This window comes from Dendrobates tinctorius, unplaced genomic scaffold (assembly GCF_039654945.1).
Source record: "Dendrobates tinctorius isolate UK_male_01 unplaced genomic scaffold, ASM3965494v1 ptg000155l, whole genome shotgun sequence".
Taxonomy (NCBI): Eukaryota; Metazoa; Chordata; class Amphibia; order Anura; family Dendrobatidae; genus Dendrobates; species Dendrobates tinctorius.
Window position 1 is genome coordinate 8,235,385 of NW_027361822.1, and position 20,747 is coordinate 8,256,131.

Here is a 20,747-nt window from a genome sequence, read left to right on the forward strand (position 1 = left end):
GTCTGGCTCTGGAAGGCCTGGAAGTCTCCCTTTTCTGGGAGTAGGTAAACCGCTTCTAAAACCGGAGCAACATGAACTGGTTTTGGCTTACATTGCCGAAACAGCCTCCAGCTCTATCGCCTCCTCTTCTGAAGTTTAAAAAAATGCAAGCACTGAGTCGTCAGTGCAGGCTTCTGGTCAGGAACAACCCCTTTCCTTGTGTCCTTCACCCCCACCAAAAGTGAAGGATGCGGCAGCCCACACTTGGGATTACTCCATGGAGCTCTTTTCACATACCATGCCTGGCTTATCAAGTCAAATCCTGAATTCCCCAGTCCAAGATGAATCTGACATGGAGTGCACTGATGCACAACCACTGCTAGATGATTCTGCTGGTGCATTCACCCACAGCACTACATTCATCTCGCACTTTACAGAGCCAGAATCTGACTCTGATGAAACTCAGGTGCCCCTTCCCGCATACTATACCACCTTACACGGTGACACAGAGGAAGGTGCAGATGAAAGTGCCGGTTCCCTGAGCAGGTGGGGGGGCAAACTCGTGGGCAATGGCACTGACACAGGGCCCCTCATAGTACGCAAAAGTGTCTCTGCCGGTGGGCGGGCCCACTTGCTGTCAGACACACCGGCGTAATATGAGGGGCCCTGTGCCAGTACCGTCGCCCACAAGTGGCCCCCCTGCTTGCTCATGGCCACAGCACTTGCAATACTTACCTCTCCCTGCTCCACCGCCATGACGTCTTCTGCGCTTCCTGACAGTGACATTCAGGTCAGTGAGCACGATGACATCATGTCTGTATGCCCTCTGCCTAAACAGTCCAAGTGCAGAGAGCTGGAAGATGTTGACGCTGAGGAGTCCAGAGTAGAGCAGTGCCCAGCAAGGAGAGGTATTTAACTTTTCTAAAGGTTGGGAGCAATTTTTGGGGAGCACTATACACTGGAGAATGAGATATGGGGCCCATCATACACTGGAGCATCATCCATTTGGCCCATCATATACTGGAGCATTCCAAATGGGGTACATCACACACTGGAGCAGCATTTATGGGCACATTATACACTGGAGCATTAGAAATGGGGCCCATTATATATGGAGCATTATTTGGGCCCATAAGACAGTGGAGCATCATCCATGGGGACCAACATATATTGTAGCATTATGTGGAGCTCGTCATATACTGTATGGAACATTATATGTGACCAATTATTCTGTAAGGAGAAATATATGGGGCTCATTATTCTGTATGGCACACTATGTGGTGGCCATAATACTGTATGGAGTAATATACTGTCCATTTTTTGAGCTATTGGAGAATTTAAAATAGATATCAGTCATGTAAGAAGTGAAGTATTTTACATTGTACTATACCAATATTTCTCTGCCGTATCGGAGCATCATGAATTGTGGTATATGTTAAAGGGGCCCACTGACACTCTTTGGCCCGGGCCACACGAAAACCTGGAGCCAGCCCTACCCCCCCCCACAACTTTAGCCAAATAACCCCCAGTTTTCAATGCGTAACTATTATTATAAAGTAAATTAAGGATGACAAGCTTAAGTAATAAGAATTTATGTTGTTGGCATTGAAATGGGCACTGTAGGTGTGTTTACTGTCCTCCACTCCCTGCCGACTTTGCTTCCCCATTGACTTGCATTGGGTTTTGTGTTTCAGTCGGACCCTGACTTTTCCCTATAGTCGGCCGATTTCGTTCGAGTCGACTTTTGAGCAAGTCGGGTTTCATCCGACTCGACCTTAAAAAGGCAAGGTCGCTCATCTCTACTAAATAGTTTCTCTAGGAGTTCTTCTGTTACTTTGGAGCGCAGCATAAATCAATATAATAGAATGCAGCAAACTTACCTTACCAATTCCCTAAAGCTTTCTCCCAATGTTGCCCAGGTACACTGGAAATATCTGTATTTCGTCTTCTGAGTGGATTGACAGCTCACTGATCACAGCGGTAACCAATGCTATTTTGCTGCTGCCAGATATTATTTTGGCCCATTGGCATTACTTTTATTTTTGTGGTTTTCTGTATACTACAATGTAATGCTGTTTAATTTAATATATGGAAACAAATGCTAAGTTTTAATAAAGCGGAGGGAAGCATTGGTAACTTAGGGTATTTTTCTAAAAGCAAAATGAAATTAAAAGTGTCTCCTGTGGCCTGTGATTGGGTGCAGAAACCATATTTGTGGTCAACCATGGATTTTATTTTTCCCTCTTGTAAGAAAATTTCAATTTGACCAATACAAATCCATGCAAAAAAAATTTTTTTCAAAATCTGTGTCACACAAAAAAAAAATCAACACAATTGTAGCATCCGGTGGCTCAAAAGAAGCTTTGACTTTTCTGCAGTTACTACTCACCTGTGCTGTTATCTGTAGAACTCTCCTCTCTACTCTGCTCATCACTCCTCACATTTGTCGCTGTAATATTAATATGGGGCAGATCTTCACCCTAAAACAAATATTGTTCAAGTCATAGACAGATGGAGAAGTCACATCTATGATCAGCTCTAATGCTGTCATCTCCACCGTTCTCATTACACAAGTATAAAACATATAATACTGGTGGATAAAACAAGACTGAGCACAAGACCTTCACAGCCTTCTACATATCATAGGTGTCACGCCCGCAGGTGGCACACATGATTATTGGACACACTATGCCACAGGGCATAGGAAGAGGCACAGCTAAGCGGCTACCAGGAGCTTCTGATGGTGAAGACAGACTGTTCTGCAGGTAACCACCAGGTAACATTCACAGGCAGATATCGGTACTGCAGCTGCCCATCCCAAGTGGTCGGGTTCGCTGGACGAGGAGAAGTTAGCGGAGTCACTGCTGACCAGGATTCGCAGACAGACAGACAAATTGGATCTTGAAGATAGTTTCTTGTTCACACATACAGTTAATGGGAAAGAGTTTGGTAGCTAGCCACAAAAGGATCAGGGACAATGGATTCAGGACAGGCAGCACCAGGGGTCCAGTTTAAGTACCGCCAACGCAGTTTTAGGATTCAGATATGGATACTACCAAAGCGGCCACAGGATAAAGAACACACTATACTGTAGTAATGGAATAACAAGGGAAAGGGAAAAATTATGACAGACTAAAGATGGTGGACATGACAACATACAGCTGCATAATTCAACACACATAACACTAAACTATAGGGGTTGCTCAGGCACCTCCCTATTGGGGAGGGTTTTTTGTTTTTTTTCTTTTTAGACAAAATGCCTCCCAGTTGTTGGCTGGGAGAATTTTACTATGCACGCCCACTGCTCCTCAGAGCAGGGGAGCGTGTGTGTTAGGCATGCCGCTGGGAAGTGCACCCACACAGGAGACAGGGTGCACACCGAGAAATGGGAAGGCAACAACGCATCCACAGCAGTATGTCAGCGTCTCTGCATGGGAGAGGAAGGGGAACCATGCAGGGGTGCCGGCATAGCATTACAATAGGGAAGATTTAATGGCACCTTCTTTCCATCTACCTGATGATCCTGAGGAACATTGGGATTTTCTTGATTACGGTCCTGATGAACAAGAGGATGGGGATATCTCTCTGGTGTTGTCCTCTCACTGGCTAGATCTGGAGGAAACACATACAGGGGCTGAATTCATTCTTTACATACAGATAATTATAGGCCGTGTGTATTTAGTCCTATTACCCATTACCTTGTGATGTGAGGGGCTGGGGAGGGGCCTGGTACAGATGTCTGAATTCTTCTAAATACTCCCACTCCTCCATGGAGACATAGATGGTGACACCCTGACACCTTATAGGAACCTGACAGAAACAATAATAAGGATGATGTAATGTGACATCATCAGAATCTCTCACCTCTCCAATAAGCCAGAAGAGGATCTCTAGGGTGAGGTGTAATATATTCTCTCCACCATCTTATCAATGATGGATAGGGACAGGGATGAGTCTTTCAGGAAAATTCTCTTATATAGAAAATCTCCACTGAGAGGATCTGATATTGTAGGAACCTAAATATTAAAAAAAAAAAAAAAAAAAGTAAAATCATGCGAAACCTGAAAGAAAACCTTTGATGAGATATTAGAAGTAAATATAGGTTTTCCTGCACTCGGGGCAAAAAATCATAGTTACTTACTGATAACGGTATTTCTCTGATCCCATGACGGCACCATGGAGAGAGGGATCTGCCCTCAGGGACAGGAAACCTACAGGTGAAAAAGGCGGTACCTCTCTCCCACATCAGTTGGTTTACAGAGCATTACACAGAACTTTCAGCTGCAACTCAAATGGTTATATAAAATCCAAAATTAATCAAATTAAGCTTAATAGAGGCACCACGTGGCTAAATACTAAAGCTAATTAAAGCAAGTAGGTAGTGATGAGGCATTAAATAAATACAGAAGATTAAATAAATTCTGTAAAAAGCAAATCAAGACAGCAAAGATTGAGACAGAAAGACTCATTGCCAGAGAAAGTAAAAATAATCCCAAAATATTCTTTAACTACATAAATAGTAAGAAGTTAAAAAATGATAGTGTTGGTCCCCTTAACCCCTTCACTACCAAGGGTGGTTTGCACGTTAACTACCGGGCCAATTTTTACAATTCTGACCACTGTACCTTTATGAGGTCATAACTCTGGAACGCTTTCATGGATCCTGGTGATTCTGACATTGTTTTCTCGTGACATATTGTACTTCATGTTCGTGGTAAAATTGCATTCAAATAACTTGCGTTTATTTGTGAAAAAAACGGAAATTTGGCGAAAATTTTGAAAATTTCGCAATTTTCCAACTTTGAATTTTTATGCCCTTAAATCACAGCGATACGGCACACAAAAAACTTAATACATAACATTTCCCACATGTTTACTTTACATCAGCACAATTTTGCAACCAAAATTTTTTTTTGCTAGGAAGTTATAAGGGTTAAAATTTGACCAGCGATTTCTCATTTTTGCAACACCATTTTATTTTTAGGGACCACTTCACATTTGAAGCCACTTTGAGGGGTCTATATGATAGAAAATACCCAAAAGTGACACCATTCTAAAAACTGCACCCCTCAAGGTGCTTAAAACCACATTCAAGAAGTTTATTAACCCTTTAGGTGCGTCACAGGAATTTTTTGAATATTAAAAAAAAATGAACATTTAACTTTTTTTCACAAAAAAAATACTTCAGGTTCAATTTTCTTTATTTTACCAAGGGTAACAGGAGAAATTGGACTGCAAAAGTTATTGTGCAATTTGTCCTGACTACGCTGATACCTGATATGTGGGGGGGAACCACTGTTTCGGCGCATGGCAGAGCTCAGAATGGAAGGAGCGCCGTTTGACTTTTTCAATGCAAAATTGGCTGGAATTCAGATCGGACGCCATGTCACGTTTGGCGAGCCCCTGATGTACCTAAACAGTGGAAACCCCCCAAGTGACCCCATTTTGGAAACTAGACCCCCCAAGGAACTTATCTAGATATGTGGTGAGAACTTTGAACCCACAAGGGCTTCACAGAAGTTTATAACATACAGCGGTACAATTAAAAAATCATATTTTTTCCACAAAAATGATCTTTTCACCCACAATTTTTATTTTTCCAAGGGTAACAGGACCCTAAAAGTTTTTGTGCAATTTGTCCTGAGTACGCTGATACCCCATATGTGGGTGTAAATGACTATTTGGGCGCATAGCAGAGCTCGGAAGGGAAGCAGCGCCATTTGACGTTTTTGGCTAGAATTGAGATCAGACACCATGTCGCGATTGGAAAACCCCTGATGTACCAAAACAGTGGAAACCCCCCACAAATGACACCATTTTGGAATCTAGACCCCCCAAGGAACTTATCTAGATGTGTGGTGAGAACTTTGAACCCCCAAGGGCTTCACAGAAGTTTATAACGTACAGCAGTACAATTAAAAAATCATATTTTTTCCACAAAAATGATCTTTTCACCCTCAATTCTTATTTTTCCAAAAGTAACAGGACCCTAAAAGATATTGTGCAATTTATCCTGAGTATGCAGATACCCCACATGTGGGTGTAAACCACTATTTGGGCGTATGGCAGAGCTCGGAAGGGAAGCAGCGCCATTTGACGTTTTTGGCTGGAATTGAGATCGGACACCATGTCGCATTAGGAAAGCCCCTGATGTACCAAAACAGTAGAAACCCCCCACAAATGACACCATTTTGGAAACTAGACCCCCCAAGGAACTTATCTAGATGTGTGGTGAGCACTTTGAACCCCCCAGTGCTTCACTGAAGTTTATAACGTCCGGGCGTGAAAATAAAAAAATCGTATTTTTTCCACAAACATGATCTTTTAGTCCCCATTTTTTTATTTTCCCAAGGGTAACAGGAGAAATTGGACCCCAAAAGTTGTTGTCCAATTTGTCCTGAGTACGCTGATACCTCATATGTGGGAGAAAACTACTGTATGGGCACACGTCGGGGCTCGGAAGGGAAGTAGTGACGTTTTGGAATGCAGACTTTGATGGAATGGTCTGCGGGTGTCATGTGCGTTTGGAGAGCCCCTGATGTACCTAAACAGTGGAAACCCCCCACAAGTGACCCCATTTTGGAAACTAGACCCCCTAATGAACTTATCTAGATGTGTGGTGAGCACTTTGAACCCCCCCAGTGCTTCACAGAAGTTTATAACGACCGGGCGTGAAAATAAAAAAATCGTATTTTTTCCACAAACATGATCTTTTAGTCCCCATTTTTTTATTTTCCCAAGGGTAACAGGAGAAATTGGACCCCAAAAGTTGTTGTCCAATTTGTCCTGAGTACGCTGATACCTCATATGTGGGAGAAAACTACTGTATGGGCACACGTCGGGGCTCGGAAGGGAAGTAGTGACGTTTTGGAATGCAGACTTTGATGGAATGGTCTGCGGGTGTCATGTTGCGTTTGGAGAGCCCCTGATGTACCTAAACAGTGGAAACCCCCCACAAGTGACCCCATTTTGGAAACTAGACCCCCTAATGAACTTATCTAGATGTGTGGTGAGCACTTTGAACCCCCCAGTGCTTCACAGAAGTTTATAACGACCGGGCGTGAAAATAAAAATACCGTATTTTTTCAACAAACATCATCTTTTAGTCCCCATTTTTTTTATTTTCCCAAGGGTAACAGGAGAAATTGGACCCCAAAAGTTGTTGTCCAATTTGTCCTGAGTACGCTGATATCTCATATGTGGGAGAAAACTACTGTATGGGCACACGTCGGGGCTCGGAAGGGAAGTAGTGACGTTTTGGAATGCAGACTTTGATGGATTGGTATGCGGGTGTCATGTGCGTTTGGAGAGCCCCTGATGTACCTAAACTATTGAAACTCCCCACAAGTGACCCCATTTTGGAAACTAGACCCCCCACGGAGCTTATCTAGATGTGTGGAGAGCACTTTGAACCCCCAAGTGCTTCACAGAAGTTTATAACGCCTGGGCGTGAAAATAAAAAAAACATTTTTTTCCGCAAAATTATATTTTTGCCCCCAGTTTTTTATTTTCCTAAGGGTAACAGGAGAAATTGGACCCCAAAAGTTGTTTTGTAATTTGTCCTGAGTAGGCTGATACCCTACATGTGGGGGTAAAACACTGTTTGGGCACATGGCAGAGCTTGGAAGGGAAGGAGCACCATTTGACTTTTTCAACGCAGAATTGGCTGGAATTGAGATCAGACGCCATGTTGCCTTTGGAGAGCACCTGATGTGCCCAAACAGTGGAAACCCCCAATTATAACTCCAACCCTAACCTCAACACACCCCTAACCCTAATCTGAGCCCTAGCCCTAACCCTATCCCTAACCCTAACCCTAGCCCTAACCCTAGCCCTAACCCTAACCCTAGCCCTAACCCTAACCCTAGCCTTAACCCTAGCCCTAGCCCTAACCCTAGCCCTAACCCTACCCTAACCCTAACCCTAGCGGGAAAATGGAAATAAATACATTTTCTTTTAGTTTTATTATTTTTCTCTAACTAAGGGGGTGATAACGGGGGGTTTGATTTACGATTTATGGCGGTTTTTATGTTTGGCGGCTGTCACACGCTAAAAGACGCTTTTTATTGTAAAAATAGTTTTTGCATCACCACATATTGTGAGCTATAATTTTTCCGTATTTTGACCCACCGAGTCATGTGAGGTCTTATTTTTTGCGGGACGAGTTGACGTTTTTATTGGTACCATTTTCGGGCACGTGACATTTTTTGATCGCTTTTTATTTCGATTTTTGGGATGCAGAATGAACAAAAACCAGCTTTTCATGAATTTCTTTTGGGGGGTGCGTTTACACCGTTCCGCGTGCGGTAAAATTGATAACGCGTTTTTATTCTTCGGGTCAGTACGGTTACAGCGATACCTCATTTAGGTCGTTTTTTTATGTTTTGTCGGTTTTTTGCAATGAAAACAATTTTATATAAAAAATAATTATTTTTGTATCGCTTTATTCTGCGAGCTATAACTTTTTTATTTTTTTGCGGATGATGCTGTATGGTGGCTCGTTTTTTGCGGGACAAGATGACGTTTTCAGCGGTACCATGGATATTTATATGCGTCTTTTTGATTGCGCGTTATTGCACTTTTTGTTCGGTGGTATGATAATAAATCATTATTTTTTGCTTCGTTTTTTATTTTTATTTTTTAAGGGGTTCGCTAAAGGGGTTAACTAATGGGACAGTTTTATAGGGCAGGTCATTACGGACGCGGCGATACCAAATATGTGTACTTTTATTGTTTTGTTTTTTTATTTTCAAAAAATGGATTTATTGGGGAATATTTTTTTTTTTAACTAATTTATTTAGCGATTTTTTTAAAATTATTTTTAACACTTTTTTTTTTTTTTTTTTTACTTTATTACCTTGTCCCAGGTGGGACATCACTGTCCTGTGACAGATCGCTGATCTGTCACATCACAGATCACTGTGACAGATCAGCGATCTGTCACAGGCACTGCTGCAGACTTCCTCATGCCTGCGCTTTGCAGGCACTGAGGAAGCCAGCTTCCTCAGGCCCCCGAAGGCCCCTGTCGCCATCTTGGATTCGGGGGCCTGGAGGAAGGGAGTCCCCCGCAGCAGCGCTGCACATTGCGCTGCCGTGGGGGGCTCAGGGAAGCAAGGAGGGAGCCCCCTCCCTGCCGATGCTTCCCTTTAACCCCCGGTACACCGCGATCGCGTTTGATCGCGGTGTGCAAGGGGTTAACGTGTCGGGGGCGGTCCGTGACCGCCCCTGACACATTGTGCCGGGTGTCAGCTATGATAATTAGCTGACACTCGGCCGCGATCAGCGGCGCTCACCACGTGGGCGCCGCTGATCGCGATGACGTAATATTCCGTCCATGGTAATTAGGTCCATGGTCACATGGACGGAATATTACGTCAATTGTAGGTAAGGTGTTAAAAATAGTCTGGGTGAAATGGTGGATGAGGATGAGGAAAAAGTCAATATGCTAAATGACTTTTTTTCAACAGTATTTACACAACAAAATCCCATGACAGATAACATGATCAGGGATAAAAATTCTCCATTAAATGTCACCTGCTTAACCCAGCAGGAAGTACGGCGGCGTCTACAAATCACTAAAATTGACAAATCCCCGAACCCGGATGGGATACACCCCCGAGTACTGCAGGAATTAAGCACAGTCATAGATAGACCACTATTTTTAATCTTTAAAGATTCCATAATAACAGGGTCTGTACCACAGGACTGGCGTATAGCAAATGTGGTGCCAATATTCAAAAAGGGGACAAAAACTGAACTTGGAAATTTTAACCTCAACTGTGGGTAAAATCCTGGAGGGTTTTCTAAGAGATACTATACTGGAGTATCTGGAGAAGAATAACCTTATGACCCAATATCAACATGGGTTTACAAGAGACCGTTCCTGTCAGACTAATCTGATAAGCTTTTATGAAGAGGTAAGTTCCGGACTGGACCAAGGGAATGCAGTGGACGTGGTGTACATGGACTTTTCAAAAGCTTTTGATACGGTGCCACACAAAAGGTTGATACATAAAATGAGAACAATGAGGATAGGGGAAAATATGTGTAGGTGGGTTAAGAGCTGGCTCAGGGATAGGAAACAAAGGGTGGTTATTAATGGAGCACACTCGGACTGGGTCACGGTTAGCAGTGGAGTACCACAGGGGTCAGTTTTGGGCCCGCTTCTTTTTAACATATTTATTAATGACCTTGTAGGGGGCATAGAGAGTAGAATTTCAATATTTGCAGATGACACTAAACTCTGCAGGGTAATTAATACAGAGGAGGACAATTTTATATTACAGGAGGATTTATGTAAACTAGAAGCTTGGGCTGATAAATGGCAAATGAGCTTTAATGGGGATAAATGTAAGGTCATGCACTTGGGTAGAACGAACAAGTTGTATAATTATGTGCTTAATTGTAAAACACTGGGCAAAACAGTCACTGAAAAAGACCTGGGTGTATGGGTGGACGACAAACTCACATTTAGTGGCCAGAGTCAAGCAGCTGCTGCAAAGGCAAATAAAATAATGGGATGCATTAAAAGAGGCATAGATGCTCATGAGGAGAACATAATTTTACCTCTATATAAGTCACTAGTGCGACCACACTTAGAATACTGTGTACAGTTCTGGTCTCCGGTGTATAAGAAAGACATAGCTGAACTGGAGCGGGTGCAGAGAAGAGCGACCAAGGTTATTAGGGAACTAGGGGGTCTGCAATACCAAGACAGGTTATTACACTTGGGGTTATTTAGTTTGGAGAATCGAAGGCTTATGGGTGATCTTATTACAATGTATAAATATATGTGGGGACAATACAAAGACCTTTCTAATGATCTTTTTACTCTTAGACCTGTGACGGGGACAAGGGGGCATCCTCTACGTCTGGAGGAAAGAAGGTTTAAGCATACTCACAGACGCAGATTCTTTACTGTGAGAGCAGTGAGACTATGGAACTCTCTGCCATATGATGTTGTAATGAGTGATTAACTACTAAAATTTAAGAAGGGACTGGATGACCTTCTTGAAAAGTATAATATTACAGGGTATATACACTAGTCTCCTTAATATTGCGTTGATCCAGGGAGCTAGTCTGATTGCCGTATGTGGAGTCGGGAAGGAATTTTTTTTCCCCAATGTGAAGCTTACTGTTGCCACATGGGGTTATTTTTCCTTCCTCTGGATCAACATGTTAGGGCAAGTTAGGATAGGATATGGGTTGAACTAGATGGACTTAAAGTCTCCCTTCAACCATAATAACTATGTTACTATGTTACTATGTTAATTAACTTACTCTAAAGTGCACACCTGTGTGTGAAAGGCAGAGGATGTACGGGTGTCGTCATGGGATCAGAGAAATACCGTTATCGGTAAGTAACTACGATTTTCTCTTTCCCCCATGACGGCACCACGGTGAGAATTACAAAGATTATCCATTTAGGGAGGGACCACTAACTCCAGAACCCTTTTCCCAAAGGTGTGATCCGAGAAGGAGGTCAAGTCTAGACAGTAATGTTTGAAAAATGTAGAGGGGGAAGACCAAGTGGCAGCTCTACATATCTGGTCTATTGAAGCACCGGCTTTCTCCACCCAGGATGATGCCACTGCCCTGGTTGAATGGGCCCTTACGTCCTCCGGGATGGCTGCCCTGCAAGAGGAGTAGAATCGGGTAATGGCGTCCCTTATCCATCTCGCCAGTGTGACCTTCGATGCTTTTTGACCTTTCTGTGGACCCTGAAAGCAGACAAACAGATCCCTATCCTTCCTAAACTCCCTTGCGGTTGTCAAGTATTGGACCAGGCACCTTTTTAAATCTAAGGTGTCCAGTACTTCTTCTGTTGTGAGTTCATTTTCCCCTACACTACTGAGGCCCGAGGAACTCCCTCTTCTGGTGAAGAAAGGTAGTGAGCCTGATTGTCAAACACCTGGGGCTGATGATGACTGGCTGAGTGGAGTTGATGACTGGATATAAGGCTGCCGACGCCCTTCTGGCCTGCGGGTGATTTCTCTGTGGACTTCTAGGAAACCAGTCTGATTCCTGCTCATCTAAAGCTAAGATTTCTGCTTTGCCTTTTTGCATTAGTGTTTTGTTTTCCTTGCTTTTCTGGATTCTGCCATTCCCTGCTGGGGTTAGCTGAATCTCCTTTTGCCTGTTGCTCTGTCTTCAGAATATTCCTGAGTACTGACATAGCTTTTTTGAAGCCTAGCGTCTTCAGGGCCTTTTTTACTGTCAGTTTGTTGGCTCTTATTTTCATAGGGCTTTTCACGGATTACAGACAGCAGACTTCCTGTCCTTTCCTATCTAAGCTAGCGTGGACCCCATCTTTGCTCAGTCTATCTTTCTGTCTGTGTTTTGTTCTTTCTTCTTGCTTCACCGTCATTATATGTTGGGGCTGCCTTTTACTTTGGGGTCTGCTCTGGGGCAGTTTAGATTTCCCCTTTCTGTCTTTAGGCTATGTAGTCCTCCGGCTGTGATCGAGGGGCCTAGGGCATCGTAGGAGCCCCCCACGGCTACTGCTAGTTGTGTTGATAGGTTCAGGGGTCTGCAATCCGAAAGCTGCCAACTTCTCTGGTTTTCTGGACTTAGCTAGCATTACTATTTTTGCCTCCTACGGTGACTCAATCATAACATTCTTCTGTTTTGCTCTTGGGATTGGGACAGAAGGAGGGTAAGGATATCTCCTAGGTCAAATGAAACTGTGAAGGGAACCTTGGGGAGATAGGGTAACCCTTAGAACCGACCTAGCCTATCATCCAGTACTTGAGTGAAGGGTGAATGGGCAGATAAAGCTTGCATATCACTAATGCGGCAGACAGACGTTAAGGCTACGAGGAGGGAGGTCTTAAGGGATATTTTTAAGGGAGCCTCCGCTATGGGTTCGAAGGGAGATTTGGTAAGTGCGTTTAGCACTAGATTTAGGTCCCGGGGGAGGGGGGGGGGGGTGCGTAGGGGGATCGGCCTGGATCTACTTGAGGCTCTAATGAATCTCATAACCCAAGGATTTTTGGCTAAGTCATGGTTATACAAAGCTCCCAAGGCCGCCACCTGTACTTTCAAGGTGCTGGTAGCTAACCCTTTTTCCAGCCCCCTCTGTAGGAATTCCAGAATTCTGTCTATTGGGATTTCTCCTGTTGGGTCAGAACCTGATACTGTAATGGATTTTTTCATATACCTTTCCATATGCCTTAGTGGTTGCTGGCTTTCTACTTTGTAGTAGCGTGGATACCAAATTTGACGAGAAGCCCCTATTACTTAGGAGTTCCCTCTCATAAGCCAAGCTGTCATGTGTAAGTTTTTTATATGGGGGTGATACACCGGTCCCTGGGATAGAAGATCTGGAGTTTCTGGTAGAACCCAGGGGTCTGTAACGGACATCCTTCTCAGCCAGGAGAACCATATTCTCCGAGGCCAGAAGGGGGCTATTACAATCACCATTGCTTTGGCCCCCCCCCGGATTTTGCTCAGTACTAAGGGGATGAGAGATATTGGCGGGAAAGTGTAAGGCTACTTTCACACATCAGTTTTTTTGCGTCAGGCAGGATCCGGCTATTTTTAGAAAAAACGAATCCGGCATAAATTTTGGAGAACTGTAGAAACGGATCCGTTTTTTTGCTGGATCCGTCTAGCAGGTTATATCTGTTTCTGGGGGCTGGCCAATTGGATCTGAGCATGCGCAGACTTAAAAAAACCGGATCCGGTGGCTGGATCCGTCTTTTTCTGGATCCGGCGCATTCCGGCGCCCATAGACTTTCATTGTAGCAAAAAGCTGGAAGCGCCGGATCCGGCGCTTCCGGCTTTTTCGCCGGAGACAAAAAACGTTACAGTAGCCGTTTTTTCCAGACGCCGGAATGAGACAAGTAGCCGGATCCGGCAAAAAACGGATGAAACGCAATGCCATCCGGCGCGATCCGGCGCTAATGCAAGTCAATGGGGAAAAACTGGATCCGGCATTGCATTTTGCCGGATCCGGTTTTACAAAAAAAAGCCGGATCGCGCCTGACGGCAAAAAACTGATGTGTGAAAGAGGCCTATGCCAGATAATAATTCCAGGGTATTGTGAAGGAGTCTAGAGCTACTGGGCCCCCCTCGGGGATCAATCAAGCAGAAGGTTTCCAACTTCCGGTTCTGACTGTTCGCAAATAAGTCTAATTCTGGCCAGCCCCAGAGTTTCACAATCTGGTGGAAGACTAACTGGCTCAATTCCTACTCCCCTTGTTTTAGGCGTGTTCTGCTTAAAAAGTCCGCTGTTCAGTTTTCCGAACCTTCTACGTTGAGGGCTGTCAGAGATACTAGATTGTGTTCTGCTAGGTGAAAGATGGATTTTGTTACCTCCATCAGAGCTCAGACCTGGTGCCCCCCTGGTGGTTTAGCTATGCTACCACTACCTGGTTGTCTGAGAAGACTCTTGTTTGTTGGGAGCGCAGTGAATCAAGAAAATGAACGAGAGCTAGTTTTACTGCCAGCAACTCCTTCACGTTTGAGGAGGCTGACTCTCTTCCCTGAGTCCAGGGCCCTTGCGTCACCTGACTGCCTAGATGTGCACCCCACCCCCAGGGACTTGCGTCTGTGGGTAGGATCTTTGCCGCTGGTAACACCCAAGGGAACCCTTGGTTAAATTGACTGGATCTGCCCAATATGTTAAGGAGTGTATTGTGTTTGGAGAGATGTCTAATTGCATGTCTAAATTCCCGTGTAGGGAAACGTCTGCGTCTAATATTTCCCACTGTAGGTCTCGTGTATGGCTTTGTGGCCACTGTACCGCCGGCATGCAGGCTGTCATTGATCCCAATAGAGACATTGCTTTTCTCAGGGTAGTGACTGGAGAGGCTGTTATTTGTGACACCATCTGTGCCATTTTTTTAATCTTCGTCTGCGGAAGATAACATTTCTGTTTGGTTGAGTCTAGTATTATCCCCAAGTACTCCTGTACCTGGCTTGGTACAAGTCTGGACTTGGGTAAATTCAGCATCCATCCTAGACTCGCTAGAGATGTCATGACCATGTCCCATTGTTGTTTGCAGTGGTGAAAAGAGACGCCTACTACTAAGAGATCGTCCAGGTATGGGAATATCAAGATGTTTTGCTCTCTTATGTGGGCCATTACTTCTGATATTATCTTTGTAAATACTCTTGGAGCAATAGCTAGCCCGAAGGGGAGAGCTCTGAACTGATAATGTTTTATCTCCCCCTGGATCGTCACCATCACACTGAGGTATTTCCTGTGGTCTCTGAGAATGGGTACATGGTAATATGCGTCTCTCAAGTCTAATACAGCCACGAAGCATAATGGGGAAAGCATTTTTACACAAGATTTTATTGTCTCCATTTTGAAATGCTGAATTTCCAGGAACTTGTTCAGTCTTTTTAGATTTATGATTGCCCTGTACGTTCCATCTGGCTTCCTGCGAAGGAAGAGAGGGGAGTAGAAGCCTTTGCCTCTTTCTTGGTAGGGGACTTCTTGTAGTACCTCCTTCTCCCTTAGATTCATGATTTCTTGTTGCAGAGCCAACTGTTCGTGTGATGTCTTTTGAGGCGTTATCACAAAAGAATTGTTTGGGAGGGTATTGAATTTTAGTCTTAGACCTTCTCTTATTATGCTCAATATCCATGAGCTCGCGGATATTTTTCCCCAGGCCTGGAGAAAGTAAGACAATCTTCCCCCGACCCGGGGAGCACCTTCATTGTGGCTTTTTATTGTCGGGGGGTTTGTTAAACACAAAGCCTTTGTTTTTATTTCTTTTATCCTCCCATCCTTTGTTCCCTTTTGGGGTCTTCGTCGCATAAATCTTCTGCTCCGAAAAGGTCATTTGTATGACTGGCTAGGGAACCCAGGAAAGGACTTTTTCTTGTCTCCTGCCTTGTCCAAGATGTCGTCCAGAGTTAAGCCAAACAGAAATTCGCCCTCACACGGGATTGAGCACAATTTGGCTTTAGTCTGCAAGTCTCCTGGCCAGCATTTTAGCTATAAGGCACGTCTCGCGGCATTTGAGAAGGAGGCTGCTCTGGCTGCCAGCCTAGTCGAGTCCACTGACGCATCCGCCAGGAACACTGCTGCGCCTTTCATTATAGAAACTGATCTCTGTATTGTTTCTCTTGAGGCCTTTTCTTTTAGTTGGGAATCTAAATGATCCAGCCAGACCATTAGGGCTCGTGCTGTACACGTGGCTGCTATGGCTGGCTTTAATCCACCTCCTGCCGCTTCCCAAGAGTTTTTTAAAAAGGATTCTGCCTTTTTATCCATTGGGTCCTTCTGGGTGCCCATGTCTTCGAAGGGCAGGGCAAATTTTTTAGAACCTTTTGCAATAGCCACATCTAGCTTGGGAGCTTTACTCCATAGGGCGCAGGCCGGATTGTCAAAGGGGTATTTACTCTTAGGTGTTAGGAGAACCTTCTTATCCAGTTTTTTCCATTCTCGTTTAATTAGTGAGTGGATTTTCTCATTTATCGGGAAAGCCTTCCGTTTTTTTCCTTTCTAACCCACTGAACATTAAATCTTGGGCCGTTTTCTTAGGGTGCTCGTCTACCAGCCCCATAGTTGTCCTCACGGCTTTTGACTCTTCTATGGGGAAGCAGCTGCGTCCCCCTTCCGAAGATGCTGAGGAAGACTGGGAGGATGATGAACTATTTGAGTCAGATAGTTCACTTCCTGACTCACTAACACTGAACTCTGGAGACCTATGCCTGGATTTACGTTTTTATTTGAGGTCCTAACGCTCTTAAGGGTGTCTTAGACCTCAAAACACTGATCAGAACCCAGGTCAAACGCAATACTCGGGGACTCCTCCTAGATTATCTGTTCTATGCACGCCACGCAGAGCTTTTTTTCCATGTAGAGGGTAGCTCCTCAGTGCATATAGCACATTCCCTATGCTTGGATTTGGCTGTGCATTTCCTTACCTAAAAAAAAAAAAAACAACAACCGCACACTAACAAGCGGACTTTCATGGAGATCACTCACCCTCCTTGTGGAACAAGAGATACCGTTTCGGGCGTAGGGATTATCTCAACCGCTGGATCCACTTCTGGCTGTGCCGCCATGGTGGAGCTTCGGCTGCGCCGCGATCCTGAATGACCCCTGCTGCTGCGCTGTTGGGAAGAGGTGCACTGGCGTTGTGAGTGCTGGCGCTGCCCCTGTGTTTGCCGCTGCGCCTGCTTCGGGGACTGCCGCTGCGTCTCCTGCTCCCTTTGCGGCTTCCCCTTGTCACTCATGGTGACTGTTCGGTTCCTCTGCTCCCCTCTGGGGGGTTTAGATATGTTTTTTTTTTCCCAGGCACGGCTCAGCCTGTTCCCAGTAATGTCCCGCGCCGCTGCCGGAAGTGGCCGCCCGCGCATGCGCACTGCGAATTTACCCAGCAGTGCACTGCACCTCCTCTTTCAAGGGTGAGGTGCCTGCACATGCTCTAATGCTGGCGTCCACCCTCCTCGGCTCCAGCAGAGGCCTTGTATTATGCGGTTCTCGGTGGCCGCCGCCATCCTCCAATGACCACTCCGAGGTCCAGCGCCCGGCGGGAGGCAATCTCCCTTTTTTTTTTGGATCGGCAGGCTTGCTTCTCATCTTCACTGCCTCTCCCCTCTCACCCTCAAGATTTGCTGACTCTGGTGGTGGTGCTTCGGGGGAAGAATTGACACCGACCCAGCCGAGGCAGGGAGCCCCACTGCCTGTTACCGCACTGGTTCGGCCCCCGGCATCCCACGTCGATCTAAAGGTACGTGCTGTAGGTTCCCCATCAGGGACAGGAAACCAACTGATGTGGGAGAGAGGTACCACCTTTTTCACCTCTAGGTTTCCTGTCCATGAGGGCGGATCCCTCTCACTCCGTGGTGCCGTCATGGGGGAAAGAGAAATTCAGTTTGGTGCCCCCTCCTATATAGAGATTAAGCAGTTTGAGAGATTGTCATTTGACCGCTCACATATGATTTTGATACTTAGTCATGTGCAAATGAGCTGGTCTTCCTAATTCAATGTTCAGTAAAGAACTACAGCCCCTGCTTCGTTGATACAAGAAGAGCAGCTAATCGGCACAAGATCATAAGTATGAAAATCACATGTGTGGTCACATGATGACCACTGATATTGGCAAGCAGAGCCAAATCCTGACAGTGCGTATATTGCAAACTGTTAGGATTTGCACACTACAGTAATAAATTTTATAATTAATGCTCATAACATAAATACAGATGTAGTCATACTTCACTTGTCAGATGAAAATACTTCATCAACATAGCCATGTATTACAATATCTGACAACTTATGGATTGTTACATGTGTAAGTGTGGTGCCCCTGAGGGTTCAGTCGCCACAGAGGTACTGCATCTCATCCAGAGGTGTGGTACCCCACTCTTCTGTAAGGAGGGAGCTCCACCCAGGACTCTAACATCTGCACCCAACACAGACTATTGCAGCAGGGCACCCTTGACATACCCTAATGGAGGATGGTCTCATCCCAGGCTGGGTAGTAAAGGGTGTTGGGGGAGTGGGTGGAGAAGGTAGGAAAAGAAGAGGAGCTTAGAGAGTGGGAAGAACAGTTCAGAGAGAGAGGAAGGAAAGAGGAGAGACGTGCTGTGGGGTAGCTCCCTGTCAGAAGGAGCTGCAGAGAGGAAAACAGATTGAAGGAAGCTTGCGAAAAGGCAGAAGGGGTCCTTAGGGCATGAGCAGTGAGAAGTCCACCCATGGGGCCCATATCCATGCTGACCGCCGTCAGGTGGAGGGACCAAGAGGCAGTGGGGTACCGGCCACCGGCCCCTGAGCCTAGTGGAGAATCACCAGACTCAGCTAGAAAGCTGGAGGCAGGGGCACCTCTAGGTGCTTCAGCCACAGCCACAGTTATTTAACTGAAAAGGCAGCCATATAGAAGCAAGGGGATGCAGAGAGGACGTCGCCCGACAAGGTCCGTGGCTGCTGGCTTGGGACACTGACTGTGAGGTGTTGGGCAGTTAGGGCAGAAAGCCAGCACAGTGAGATGGCCAGGAGAGGTACATACAGAAAGGAGGAAAGGCGCATGCCAATCTACCTGGGAGTTTGCCGGACCCCCTCACCTGGAGGACACAGCACCAAGCAGGCATTTGTGTGCACCAGAACTGTGAGTAAAGCTTTGGAAACTGCACTCAGCTGTGTCCTCTAACCATTCCTGCATCACCTGTCCTGCAACACAGTCACCAACCTCAGAAACCAAGAAGAGTGAATGAAGGAGCAAGATCAAAAAATACAAAAATATACATTTTATTAGTACTGATTAAAATTAAAAATGTGTAACATCACAGTAAATAGAATACCAAAGAACAGGGACAAAAAGACACAATGAAGCATACAGGTGTAACCCCCAAGGCTACAATATAAAGAGTACAAAGGTATGCATCTCATTATAAGGCGCATATATATCAAATTAGCCCAATAAATATGAGAAAGGGAGCATGACCATAGGTAAAATTCAAATAAAATAGATGACCACTCAGAATAATATATGAATGGTTATGGCATTTAGCAAATACTAAACTAAGCTCTACCAACAAAATATCTAAAGATCAGGACTGTCCCTAAATTATAAGACATCAGACGCTTATGAAAATATATAGAGGTCATTACCTGCCATCATGATGCAAGGGGGGTAACCACCTGTGATAGAACACCTTGATGTGCGCTTCACCGTCCTCCTGACGAAACTGCAAAGCGGCAGTGAAACGCGTGTCGAGGTGTTCTATTACAGGTGGTTACCCCCCCTTGCATCATGACGGCAGGTATGCAATGTTTCATTCCTGCTATACCACTTTGCATTAATTCCTGAAAATCCCCTGAAGGGTTAATAAACTGACAGAAGTTTTCAATATGATGGGAGGTGCTGTTTTTAAAAATGGTATCACTTTTGGGGTTTTCCAATGCATAGCACCCCTAGAGTCACTTCAAACCTGGATAGGTCCCTCAAAAAAATAAATTTCGTAAATTTCCTTGAAAAAAAAGAATGAAAAATTTACTGCTACATTTTTAAGCCTCCTAAAATGCTAACATAATAAATGGTTTAAAAATGGTTCTGATGCAGAGAATGCCCCCTTGTGACCGTCACCTTCCTTAGTATAAACAGATCCATGGAGAGATATTTGTATTGTCCCCTTATATACTTATACATGGTTATTATCTCGCCCCTCAGTCGTCTTTTTTTCTAGACTAAATAACCCTAATTTTGCTAATCTGGGTATTGTAGTTCCCCCATCCCCTTTATTAATTTTGTTGCATTGAGCCCTCCTTTGTACTCGCTCTAGTTCCATTATATCCTTCCTTAGCACCGGTGCCCAAATCTGTACACAGTACTCCATGTGCGGTCTAACCAGGGATTTGTACAGAGGCAGTATAATGCTCTCATCATGTGTATCCAGACCTCTTTTAATGCACCTCATGATCCTGTTTACCATGGCAGCTGCTGCCTGGCACTGGCTGCTCCAGGTAAGTTTATCATTAACTAAGATCCCCAAGTCCTTCTCCATGTCAGATTTACCCATTGGTTTCCCGTTCAGTGTGTAATAGTGATATGGATTCCTTCTTCCCATGTGTATAACCTTACATTTATCATTGTTAAACCGCATCTGCCACCTTTTGGCCCAAGTTTCCAACTTATCCAGATCCATCTGTAGCTGAATACTATCTTCTCTTGTATTGACTGCTTTACATACTTTTGTATCATCTGCAAATATCGATATTTTACAGTGTAAACCTTCTACAAAATCCTTTATAAATATGTTGAAGAGAATAGGTCCCAACACCAACCTCTGCGGTACCCCACTGGTCACAG

General features: G+C 44.8%; 1 protein-coding gene across 1 annotated transcript in view; it reads right to left on the bottom strand.

Moving 5' to 3' along the window:
* Positions 1 to 20,747, bottom strand: part of LOC141050965 (uncharacterized) — a 209,976-nt gene that overhangs the window by 121,435 nt on the left and 67,794 nt on the right. Inside the window, exons 3-6 of the mRNA XM_073547723.1 lie at positions 4,121 to 4,190; positions 3,678 to 3,789; positions 3,494 to 3,591; positions 2,369 to 2,459 (exon numbers count right to left, since the gene is read on the bottom strand). Coding sequence (XP_073403824.1) covers positions 2,369 to 2,459; positions 3,494 to 3,591; positions 3,678 to 3,789; positions 4,121 to 4,190 — 371 coding nt within the window. The remainder of the gene's footprint in view (positions 1 to 2,368; positions 2,460 to 3,493; positions 3,592 to 3,677; positions 3,790 to 4,120; positions 4,191 to 20,747) is intronic.